At 34.2% G+C, this 13,029-nt stretch overlaps 1 protein-coding gene across 1 annotated transcript; it reads left to right on the top strand.

Moving 5' to 3' along the window:
* The first annotated feature begins 387 nt into the window (after positions 1–387).
* LOC114289980 (putative WRKY transcription factor 74) lies at positions 388–4,041 on the top strand. Its single transcript, XM_028233827.2, has 3 exons — positions 388–2,324; positions 2,413–2,538; positions 3,619–4,041. Exons 1-3 carry the CDS (start codon positions 1,582–1,584, stop codon positions 3,764–3,766), a joined length of 1,017 nt encoding a protein of 338 aa, XP_028089628.2. The 5' UTR covers positions 388–1,581; the 3' UTR covers positions 3,767–4,041.
* Positions 4,042–13,029: the final 8,988 nt, after the last annotated feature.

The raw sequence follows: 13,029 nt of genomic DNA, 5'->3' as shown, positions 1-13,029 counted from the left end.
CATCTTTTGTTTCATCAAACTAAGGATATCTTAAATTTTTTATTAAATTGAGAATGTTAGAACCTTTCGCCAAATTAATATAGATAGCTGTTAGTTTTATAGGTGATGTATGAGTATTGAACAACTGGTTGGATGTCTGATCGATTGTCCCTCGATCGCTCAGCAAAATTGTGTATAACTGAAATAGAAATTTACATTAACTAACTGACTGGCGGAACATCTCTTGATTATCCTCTTGATTAACTGGTGATTTGATAAATTCTTAGATTACTTTGTTAAAACACATGATATTAGATAAAATTTTTAGTCAAATTAAATATAAAAAAAAACTAAACATTGAAGATGCTCTAATCGACCTAATTTATAAATCAAACATTTTATCCAAACGGAGCGCTAGTCTTTGTTCCCTAAAATTTACTCGAGAGAATGACTACTTCTTTGGTGGGACACCTTCGTATCTTTGACAGGGAAGTCAGTCTGCTCTTCTCTGTTCTGTTGTAACAGAGCCTCTCTCTCTCTCTCTTCTCTTCCTTTTTTGCCTTTCTCTCTCCCTTCTCTTTCTGTCTTTCATCGGTCCCTCTTAGCGCGTTTGTATTTTTGATTACTTTCTTGCTTTCACTCCTTTTTGTAATTTAAAGACAAAGCGTTTGTGTCTCTTTTGGTTATCCAAGTCCAAAAGGGTGCTCTCAGTCTCTTTCACACTTCGAAATTCTAAAACCATTGGATGATTTAGGGTTTCACTCCTCTCATACTTCATTTTTGTTTTTGTTCTTTTTTCTTTTCTTTTCCCAATTTCGTCCCAGCCTCTGCCAAGAATTAGCCATTAGAGTGGCTAATCAGTAATTTCCTTCTTTATATCTGGTCCTTTTAGCTCACTCTGGTTGTGGTTGTGGTTGTGGTTGTGAAGTGTTTTGATAAATCAAAAGTTGTGAAATTTTGTTAGCAATGCCCGTCTGGGTTTTGTTTGTTTGTGTTTTTTGTTTCGTAAAAAATTAAAACAAAAATGTTTTGTTTCTGGGTTTTGGTGATAAGGGTTTTGTTTTAAAAATGGTGTTGGTTCAAGAATCTAACAGAGCAGCTTTGGACAGAGATGAATTTGTTAGTCTTGAAATTATAGACATTTTCCATCTTTATGTTTGATCCTTTGAGCTCACTCTGATTGTGGTTGAGAAGTTTTTTGATAAATCAAAGGTGGTGAAATTCTGGGCAATGCCCGTCTGGGTTTTGTTTTTTGTGGTCTGGTAAAAAATGACAACAAAATTGTTTTGTGATTTGTGTTGTTTTTCCATTTGGGGTCGTGGGTTTTGATGATAAGGGTTTTGTTTTCTTTGGGTTTCTTTAAAAATGGCATGGATTCAAGAAAACTGACAGAGCTGCTTTGGAGAGAGATTAATTGTAATTTGTGGGTCTTGAAATTCTAGACATTTTCTATTCTGTTTTTTGTGCTTTTGGAGATGGGTATTTTGATTTTACTCTGATAAAATCAGATTTTGTGAATCTTGTGTTGTTTCTGCATCTGGGATTCTGGGGTTTTGAGCATTAGGTCTGGGTTTTTTTTTGCTGTTGGAGGGGTGGATTAACATGGAGGTTGTTGAAGAAGCCAACAAATCAGCTGTTGAGAGCTGCCATAGAGTTCTTACTCTCTTATGTCACTCTCAAGATCAGGTTCAGAACAAAACCCTAATGGTAGAAGCTGTATTCAAGTTCAAGAGAGTTGTCTCTCTTCTGAGTGGTAGTCTTGGTCATGGAAGAGTGAGAAAATTGAAGAAATTTAAACCATCTTTGCCTCAAAACATTTTCCTAGAAAGTCCAAACCACCAAACAAATTTCCCACCAAAGCCCCTCCAACTACTACCAACTAGTTTCCCTGAAAACCCGATTCCTGAAACTGATTCAAAACCTGGAAATTCTCTCCAATTTTCTCAGAAAATTTTTCTTGAAAAGCAAAATTTTCTAACAAGGCCTTCACAGCGCCATCAGTTCCTTCAACAACAGATGATGCAAAGACTGCATCTTCATCAGCAGCAACAGATGAAATTTCATGCTGACATGGCTTATGCTAGGTCTAACAACAGTGGCATAAACATAAAATTCGATGGCTGTAGTTCCGCACAAACCATGTCGTCCAACAGATCATTCATATCATCCCTAAGCATGGACGGTAGTGCAGCTAGTTTAAATGGGAATTCATTCCATTTGATTGGCGTGCCACAAACGTCTGATCAGACGTCGCAACAATCCAGGAAGAGGTGCAGTTGCAGGGGGGAAGATGGGACTGTGACGAAATGTGTGAGCAGTGGTAAATGTCATTGCTCAAAGAGGAGGTCAGTGTTGAATCCTCTGATTTGGTGTACTCGATTAGATGAGTCTTGTTAGTCTTAGTTTTGAGTTGATTTTGTGTTTGGTTACTAGGAAACTGAGGGTGAAGAGATCTATTAAGGTGCCTGCCATCAGTAACAAAGTTGCAGATATTCCTCCTGATGAGTACTCATGGAGGAAGTATGGGCAGAAGCCTATCAAAGGTTCACCACATCCTAGGTATATCTAATTTGAAACTAAAGACTGTTTGAACATACTCGAATTGTTAGTCCCAGTTTAAGCTTCATGTCCAATTCATATCTGTTCCATTATAGTTGCTTTGTATAGTTTGACGTAAGCCCTTCATATTATACTAAAAAAGGGCAATCCAGTGCATGATGCTTGCTCTAAAATAAGGTCTAGGAGCACAAGCCTTACGGTGGGCCAAGTATACGAGCTTGTCTAATTTTCAGTAGTTGTTGAACTTGGCTAAACATTGGATTTATGATTAAATTACCTGTTACCTCTACACAAGTCATTCCTATTCAGTATCATTTACTAGTTGAATCGAACCTTAGTTTGCTTGAATCATGTCCCACAACTCCTAGGAGGTTTCCATGGCAGCAGGGGCAGATTTATATTATCTAAGAAAAATTCTAAGCATACAGATTTTTTATACAGAATCCTCATAACATATGATATGACCATGGAAATTTTAAGGTTGTTTGAAAATTAGAACATTTTCTATATTTAAAAATGTTAACAAATCTTATGCTACATAAGGTTTGAAATTGATGTTATGAGCAAAGTTCAAAACCCTGCTAAGGGGGTTATTTGGTGCATTTTCTTGCAAGTTAAGAGCTGATAATAAAAAAACAAAAGCTAAAAGCATCTCTTTCAGAGCTTCCCAGGAATCGGTTTTTTTCAACTTATGTAAGCTACTTTTGTCTTATAATCTGCAAGTAGAAGTTATATCAAATACTTTGGCACAGATTCTCAAAATAAAAAATAAGAATAGACGTTTTAAGCAGGATGCACCAAATGGGACCTAAACAATCATCATTTTCCTAAAAGGAGTTAATCACACAAAAATGCTACAAGGGTGTTGTCCAGACAGCTCCATTTATTCTCTAGGTAATGTGAATTGGAGGTGGCTTCTTCTTTATTTGATTTTCTTAACGATGTTGTATTTGTAGTTTATCTTTCTTAGTTTTCATTTTTATCAAATCAAGATGCTTGCAGGTTTGCTTCTTTGCTGATAATACGAAATTTAAGTTACATTTTAAACCTGTCCAATCTGATTATGAAGCTCGTATGCAGGGGGTACTATAAATGTAGCAGCGTGAGAGGTTGCCCGGCGAGGAAACATGTTGAGAGATGCTTGGACGATCCTTCAATGCTTATTGTCACATATGAAGGTGAGCATAACCATTCTAGGTTAGTACTGTCACAATCTGCCCATACGTAAAGGCTTTGTTGAAATCTGTATTGCATGTGACTAAGAGATTCCGACTTGAGCTGTTCTAAAACAATTAAACATGGTTGATGTTCAGTAGTGAATTAGTCCTGTATATAGTATAGGCTTCTCGGGTGGATTTGAGCCATAGTCGGATAGAGTTTTAAGGTTTTATATAGACAGTGGTTGAAAATTGTAAAATTTTCTCATCCCTGAATCCTAAGTTTATGTCTTGTTTGTTGTTGTTTTCAGCTATTAATGTAACATCATTAGCATGACTTTTGACATATTCATCTTATTATGGATTTTGGCTATCAAGTTTAATCTTTAAGATGTTGAAACTTGAATTTAGTTGTTGAATATTGTGTGATTTTAGGAGTTCATCCTTCAATATAATGTTTTCAGTTTTCTTTGAACATCTAGTACTATGGTATACTTAGTGGCGAAGCCAAGTGTAACATATCCCTACCCAAATCCATTTTTCCATTGGTTTGATTAATTTTATGTAAAGAAATTAGGATTTCATAAAAAATTTAGATTATTGTATGTACTAGATTGAAAAGATGTCCTCCCATGCCTAAATTCGTTAGGTCTGTGGAGCTTGATTAGTATTGTATATTTTATCACAGTCGTGAATTCAACTTGGGGTGCTGTGAGTAATTTGTTGATATAAACCTTAACGTAAAAATATTATTGTCTACATAAACAATCCTATCATACTATTTGCTTCTTTCAATATAATGAAACTAATGTGAGCCGTAAAAATAAATATTTTGCTGATTTATGTAAATTTGTGTTTTGTGTTATTTGTGATTAATTCTTCTCAAGCCATTTCCATGGATGAGTATAGCAATGAATATTCTGGAAGTGGGATGGAAATCATATTGTACCACTAGTTGTTGCCTCTGCCAAGTGGAGGGAGAGGAGACCATGGAGGGATTGTTTGGAAAGTCTAGTAGTCCTTCCACAAGAAAATGTCATGAAATTTTAATATAGCAATTAAAGATGTGATTTTGGGGTTGAAGCAATTGGATTCCACCTAATTGGCTAGCTTGTCACATCTTGTCTTACTTTGGTCATCTTGAGCATAAAAACAAGGGATTGAGAAATGACATCATCACACCGCACAATGATGTAATCATGTGGTTTTGGATTTCATATTCAAAAGTCACTCCCAATAGTTGGATTTAGATTAGGAAAAAAGTGGGTAAATTGCACAAATCAGTTTAGTATTTACAAAGTATTGAGAGATTAATGGGGGAAAAATGAGGTTATTTTTTGCCAAGTGAAGTGATTTTTATGATCTTACTTATCATATCATATAATATAATTGACTCAAGCTCATGATCTAACTTGAATCTGATATCATTTATTAGATTGACTTCTGCTATTTTTTCTAAAATCAATTGGTGGTAGAGAATGTTTTGCTTATATTTTTTTTAGAACAACACTGTATACACAATAATAACCATACCAGCAATGATAGAGAGCCCGAATTTTCCAGGCTCGAATGGCTCGAATTGTCCAAAACGACGTCGTTTTGGACACAAAACGACGTCGTTTTGGTCAATTCGAGCCATTTGAGCCGCGAATATTGTCGCCACCGAACATTTTTCTAACCATACTCATATAAATTTATGTGTATATATTATATTTTGGATATGATACCCAAAAAATACTATTGTTTGTACTGTAGTTGGAACATGTATTCATCCGCGGGGGGCATTTATTAACTGATCAACTGTACTTATGATATGGCTAGCGGTATGGTAGTTTTTGAGGAAGACTAGATTCATGAAAAATTACCAAAATAGTAAATTTGAGTTGAATTCAAATTTTAAGTAATTCCACTGCTATTTTTTTATTTTTCACTAGTTAAAATATAAAAAGGTATCCTCTTTATTTTACCTAACCATTATTTTATAGGGAAAATTACACCACAGTTGTGTTAGCAAAAGTTAATTACAAATAAATGTAAACATTATAAATATTAATAATTAAAATTATAAATTTTACCATGAATTTGTAATAAATGTTTATTGCCACCACTGACCAGTGATTTTTCCTATTTTATATATGTATTCTAATGCTACCTTTTGTTTTACTTATCTATAAGTCTTCCAAAAAAAAAAGAAGTCAAAATTGGAGTCTTCTAGATCAATTAATCAACAAAACAAAATTTTTCTAAAAAAGGGAAAAATCATAAAATTGATGCCTTCAACAATAGAATTTGTCTTAAAATTTGGCATATGTCGCAGTGAGTTTTGTTCCTTGGGTCGGCTTGTTTCCCTTTACCCTATCAAATTTGAGACAATTCCGAACTTATTTGATAAAATGACAATTTTACCCCTGACTTCACTTGTGGTCCGGCTTTAACTCTTGTTGCTCCCAAGAATCTAAAAACACCTCAGCTGCATGTTGTGCATCAAAACACCTCCATTTTTTTGGATTGTACCTATTTCCCATTATTGTATGTATTATTTATTGTTTGACTGAAAGGCAAGTAGAAAGAACCTAAGCAAAATAAAGTAGCAATTCTTGATTGATTAATGCCGAAGGACATATATTCTTCACCCTCAAATATCAATTTGGTGCTAGAATATTTTTCCAATTTTCAAGTGTTACACATTCCTTTGTTCAAGTTGTGATGGGTTTGTTGTTTATGAGAGAGTGGATGATTGCTTTGGTCATTTTCATCCACAGTTGGTTGTTTGATCCAATTCCAAAGTTAAGAATCATTAATCAATCTTGAGCCATAAGTGTGTGGGGTAAAAATTCGACTGACACATGCTAATGGAGAGATTTACAGAGAGATGAGCAACATTGTTTTGGATCTACAAAAAAAGAATATTGTTAGTGGTATCTGACTTGTGGATGTAAGTTAGCGGCACTCCGTAATTATGATTTTATTTGAGAAGTTAGATATTTTAGTTGGTTATTTTGGTAATTTTAATCTGGTTAAAAAAAGTTATGTTTGGAAAGTTGGTTGACTTTTTTTTTTTTCTTCTTGTACTTGATTTGATGGTTGTAAGAAAAAAAAAGTGAGATGATTTGTCTTATTTATTATTTTACTTATTTTATTTTTTAATGAATTATTTTAGTCCAACTCTCCTTCCAAACAGGACCATGTCAATGATGGTGTTTCAGGGAGATGAGGTATACCGCTTTTTTTCAAGAGTTTGTTTTCCTTTATAGTGGTAGATGTCTTACCCTGTTTTGATTATTTGGTGGGATTCTCGATTGGGAAAAGCCTATTATACCAGCTTAGTTGGATTAGACCCAAGACTATTCTCGTATGTGAATTTTCCTCCCACGCCATCTATTTTTTGGATCAAGAATGACAGCTTGGTTTGGTGATGTTAGATATGACAATGATTTCTCTTCAATCTGGGTTTGGGTTGAAGAGTCCAATCTGAACTCTCAAATTATATCTAAGGAATTAATTGTCACAATTGTCCAAACAATTGCCTCATCAAGAATTGCCATTGTAAATGCTGTGATTATAATTTATCTTCATTTTGACCTAGTGGTGGCCATGGCACTTGTAGTCCAACCTAGCCCGATATTTTTAAAGTTTGGTATAAATATTTGATCCATGAAATTGGGAGATACTATTTGTATTCAAAATATGTCTCAGTACATCTGATTTAAATTAATAAATTTTAATTTCTATGAGATCCTAATATAAATTTACTAATAAGGACAATACATATTAAACCCTAAAATAATATTTTTTTTTCTCATAGTACACCCTAATCAGTTATTCTTATTCAAATCTTTATATGTTTTTTTCCAAGAGAACAAAGTTATTTTTTATTTTTTATTTTTTCTTCTTCTTCTTCTTCTTCTTCATCCTCCTTCCAAAACTTCAATCCACCCTACTAGAACTCACCATCATCATCAACATCATTGTTTTTTATTATTTTGAAACCCTAAATCTTAGAAGAAAGTTTGAACAAAATCAAATAGTGGATGAGAGTAATAATCAAAATAATTTTTTGAAGCAACCCATTAAAAAGGAGATAAGTATTCATATAAAAGGGTTTTACAATTTTTGTAAAGTAACCATCAATTATTTTCTATATAAGTTTTTGACAAAAATTAAAGAGCCTAGTAATTATATTAACAATAACATATTATTGGAGTTGTTCTTATTTTGTCATTTAAATAATACATTATTTGATAACTACTCTTTCTTGTTAGTGCATGATGCTTATGTATTTATAAGTTTGGTTTTACTTTTCCACGAGTATTCTTGTGGATAATTTATAATGTAATTTTTTTTGTATTGAAAAGTTTTATAATGCTTATATGAAAGTTTGATTTTTTTTTTCTTCTGTATTTTAAATACTTATGCGCTTATAAGGTTTTTTTTTTTTTTTTTTTTGAAAATTATTTTTTGTATTGAAAAGTTTTTGAAATAATTTAGTTTTTTTAGTTTATTTATTGTTTATTATTTATTATTTGGGTTTACCTTGAGGGTTATTTAGAAAAAATAATAGGGTGTAATGAAAGTAAAATAAAATTTTAAATAATTAACTAAAGTATACTTAAAAATTGAGAGTACTTAATAATTTTTTGGGTGTAAATAGAATTTCCAAATTTTGAACTTATTTAATTTTTTAAGCCCATTAATGACCTACTTTCGATTAATTATTAAGAGGGCCCAGCACAATTGATTTAATAACTTTCTGAAACAAAATATATGTTGGGTTAAATGAATGGTATTGAGATTTGAAAGTTCATTTAAAATCAAAATTGGGATGACACATGGTTTTGTTTTGGAAGAGGATTGGCTAAAATAGTTCATTAAAACATAAAATAGATTAAAATAGTTAACAAGACAAAATATTAACCATAATCATTTCACTTTTTCTCTCACAACCATCAAATCAACTAAAAAAAAAGCCAATTAACTTTCCAAACACAATTTTTTTGGCTAGGCTAAAATAGTAAAAAAAAAAACAAATAACTAACTAAAATAGCCAACTTACCAAACAAGGTCAATGTTAGGCAGTCCAAATCTAGCCCAGTCTTATGTAACTTATGAAGTTATTTCTGACCCTTTCTCTAATGATATTAATTAGGGCTGCTAGCGGGCTGATTTTGCGTGAGTGCGGCTCGGGTGCAGATCATGAAAAATGGACCCGGAATTGCCTGAATTGCGGGTGGGATAATCGGTTATGCGGGGTGAGTGCGGATCGGTTGAGCGAGTTGGGCTTATACTTTCTTCATGTTTTTTGGGATTTTTATTTTTTTTTGGTAGACTTATCTACTATCATATATTCTGTTTTAATAGGCCAAAACATACATATATATGATATTATAATATTATTTGATGGGTTAAATCTTTGTTTTCAAAAAAAATAGAGTCAACATCAATATATATATATATATATATATTACCTGCTTTACTGTTGCGTTGGACTACTACTGCTTTGCCAAGAGAGAGAGAGAGTGAGTAAGAGATGAGAAAAGAATGAAAAGTGACTCCTAGACTGCTTTTCTGCTACATTGCTTGCGCTAGGGTAAAAACAAAATAAAAAATAAAAAAAGACTCTTAGCCCTTTACTTGTGCTAGGGTAGGAACAAAAAAAATTAAAAAACTTCTTTTAATCGGTTGTGCGGGTGGGTCGGATTTGTGCGGCATAAACCGCAACCCACCCGCAACCCACAAACTAAATTAAAAGTACACACCCGTCCATACGTGGCCTTCAAAACTGTCAAAAAATGGGCCGATAGGGTAGGATTAGGCGATTTGTGCAAATCGATTAACCCTATGCCCACTCCTAATATTAATCATGAGGCCGTTACCGTGTTAAGTTGTTAAGTGTTCCAAATACCAATTATCAATGCAATGGGGGCTTAGGGTTTCTTAAATCTATGTTAACTCATCAATTGTCTCAAAATTAAACTTGTTAAGAAATTAACCCAACCATCTGTATTAATCTATCCAACAAAACTTTTACCCAAAACATTTAAATGATTCTTAAATCATGTTGAACGTGCTTGCATCTCAATCCCAGCAATATTGGAGATTTTGTGTTTGGTATCAAGACCTTCAACCTCACAACCTAAAAGAAATTTCCTCCACATCTCATTTAAAATAAATAAATAAATAAAATCAACGCCAATAATGTCCCAAATATTTGAGTAAAGAATAGGATATCATGGAAGAAAAGATTTGTTTGATTTACATCAAAACGAGCAGGGTTTTTTTTTTTTTTTTTTCAATCCAAACCAAAACCTCAGGCGAGATGAGATAGCCCGAATAAGCCTTGGTCTAGGTGTTAATGCCCAGCTCAGCCCGGCCCATTGCCCCATGAAAGTAGGCCTGCCGGCCTGGCAAGAAAATAGACAAAAAGAAGGAAAAAAATTAAAAAGTCTGAAAGTAAGCTTGAATCTCAATTGGTTGGGCTTAGCACATAGGCTGGCCTTTAGACTGTCTAAGCCAAGCCTGTTGAGTAGAATTTGGGCCTAAGATTTTTTACCATGGGCCAGCCCAACAAAAGAAGCTCATTAGGCTTAGCTCACGAGCAAGTGGGCTTGGGCACCGATTTTGCGGGTTGCTGACCCTTGAATCACAACCAGTCAGTCAAGGTCTGAGTTACCTCAGCAAAAAATGGTTCACCATCGAATATCTTAGGAAATAACCTATGAGCAGGTTATTCAGTGTGACAGCTAAGATGAAGAGTATCAGAAGCCACTAAGGTAGGGCAGGAACAATGACAACCCTATGTCGACCACTAACAAGAGAAGAAATAGAAAGGGTGTGAATATCATGCCCATCTATACTGAGTATCGACAGCACCAAACTCGTCACTGGTGAACTGAGTATCGACAGCATTGTGGGAAATAAAACACTGAAATAAGGTGTAAAAGCCAAAGAGAAAACTAAAAATTTTGAAAAACCATATCAATTATCAAGATAGATACACTGCTAGAGTTCCAGCAATTTAACCAACAATCAACAGGCATATATGTAATCATTCCACATGCTAAATTACCAAAACTCATATGTGGACTCCCTCAGCAAACCACGTCTAGAGAATATCAAACATGAAATCATGAAGAATTGAGTTAAGTAATTCACTAGGGTAAGAATTTAGGAATCCCACCCAGAATTCTTAAGAATAAAACAGGTCATGCAACTCTTTCAAACACTTCCACAGGTCTTTAGTCTGAACACTATTGTTTTCCTCCAGAAACAACATCAATCGTTGAATGTGATTTTACAACTTCAGCAACAAATTGTGTGAAGCAAGATCTCAAAAAGCATATATCAGTTTTAAGGTTTTGCGGTTGATTAGGGTTTTTATGAATGAATCAAGAAAATTTCCAAAACAATTTCTGAAAATAGTTTGTCAAACAAGTTTTTCATGTCAGTTTCCATTTTTTCTGTTTTCGAGAAACAGAAAACAAAAACCACACAAAACTACAATGACTTCACTGGCTTACTAGTTGCTCTAGCCGATTGAATGATTTGCTTCATTCACAGAAAGGATCTGTTAGATTCAAAACCTAGAAGTACAACCTGAAAGTAATCATTTACTGTTGACAGTTAAAACTAAAAGGAATCAAGGAATGATTCTGCAAAAGAATCTGAAGAATATCAGTAACTGCCTAAAACAAGTAGTGAAGCCACACCACCAGAGTGCTAATTTGACAACCTTCATGTCCATTGTGCCTTCAGAGAATGTACACACAACAATTCTTGTGCGAAGTGCAAAATTATAGGGATGAAACCATGAAAAAACTTCACAGTACAAAATGTATGCATGAATTAGCTTTGAAGAAGGAAGAAGGTGAATCTTTACTCCAATTTGGATGCTTAAAGACTAAATGGTTTATGTTTGCATTTTATTAGAGAGAGAGCTTGAAGCATACAAGTTTTTAACTCATTGAAGTTTCAGACCCCACAGTGGCCGAAGCTTCGTGCACTGTAAATGCCCTTTTTTTTTAATGAAGTTCCAGAATTAGCCCAAAAGTACTATATATAGATAAAAACAGATATAAAGCTGTTCAAGATCATAACTTTGATAAAAATAGTGTAACAAAAAAAAATCAGCTCACATAGACCCATTACTAGCGAAGGAACGGACTGAAAAACATAACTTGTAAAGCTAGTTTTTCTCATCAAACACAATTTCAGTGCACATTAGAGTTCAGATCAATATACACACAAATCCAAGATCCAAACACAGCCAAAGCATTTGAAAATGAAACTTAGTTTAAGACTGAAAAACATTTAAAGATTTTATAATATATTGAAAGCATCACAGTACATGATATCAAATTACACCAAAAATTTTCATCAATGACTTTAATTCTAAGATCTATCCCTCCAACATTGCAGAAATCTGAAACTAATCCAATACCGAGTTGAAAATTTTACGTTCTTCACAAATTTCGAAGATCTATCACTCCAACATTGCAGATAACGGAAACTAATCCAATACCAATTGAAAATTTTTCATACTCTCTCATAAATTTCGAAGATCCATCACCCAACATAGCAGATATCTGAAACTAACCCAATACCCACAATTCACGAACAGAAATATATAAAAATGCAAAGGTACCTATTCAACATTGATACTAATAATCTTCAAGTGAGAAGACAAGATCATTCCAAGACTGAATAATCAAAACCCAGATAAGAAAAAACTGATCAGTGCTCACTGACTCGATCCATTGGGGCCGATCTTAATGGATCGCCGGCGGCGACTTTGCGGCCGCCATGACTGAAGAACAGAATCTTGATACTTGGACGGCAATGCCATCATTCTCTTGTGCCTTTTGGACGTCGAATTGGGCTTGATTTCGGCATCTTTTTCTCTGTCTTGAGTTCCCAACTGGGTTATGATGAGTTGATTGAATTTAAGAGCTCTTCTACTACGCCTGATGACTCTCCTCTGTATGTATGGAACACCAATTACAGATCCTGCAACGACATGGTGAATTGCCTTGACGAGTAGATCGAGACCTTCGCATCGGGTCGGGGAAGATGAGGAGTTGGATGGGGAGGAAGAGGAGGAATCTGTGGATGAAGCAATGGAATGGGTAGTGATCGATGAATGGAATAGAGGGGGAGGAGGAGGAGGAGGAGAAGAAGAAGAAGTTGATGATGATGATGATGAAGAAGTAGAAGTAGAAGCAGCAGAAACAGAGTCCTTTGAGAATTTCCGAATCTTCATCGGAATTTTATGTAAATTTGGATCAAACAAATCGAATCAGATGAAGGGATACAAGAGTAATGAGAAAATTTTGGAGAG

Source organism: Camellia sinensis, chromosome 5 (genome assembly GCF_055761805.1).
Source record: "Camellia sinensis isolate YWXY chromosome 5, ASM5576180v1, whole genome shotgun sequence".
Lineage (NCBI taxonomy): Eukaryota > Viridiplantae > Streptophyta > Magnoliopsida > Ericales > Theaceae > Camellia > Camellia sinensis.
Note: the sequence above shows the minus strand (reverse complement) of the source record. Positions and strands in the feature narration are given on the sequence as shown.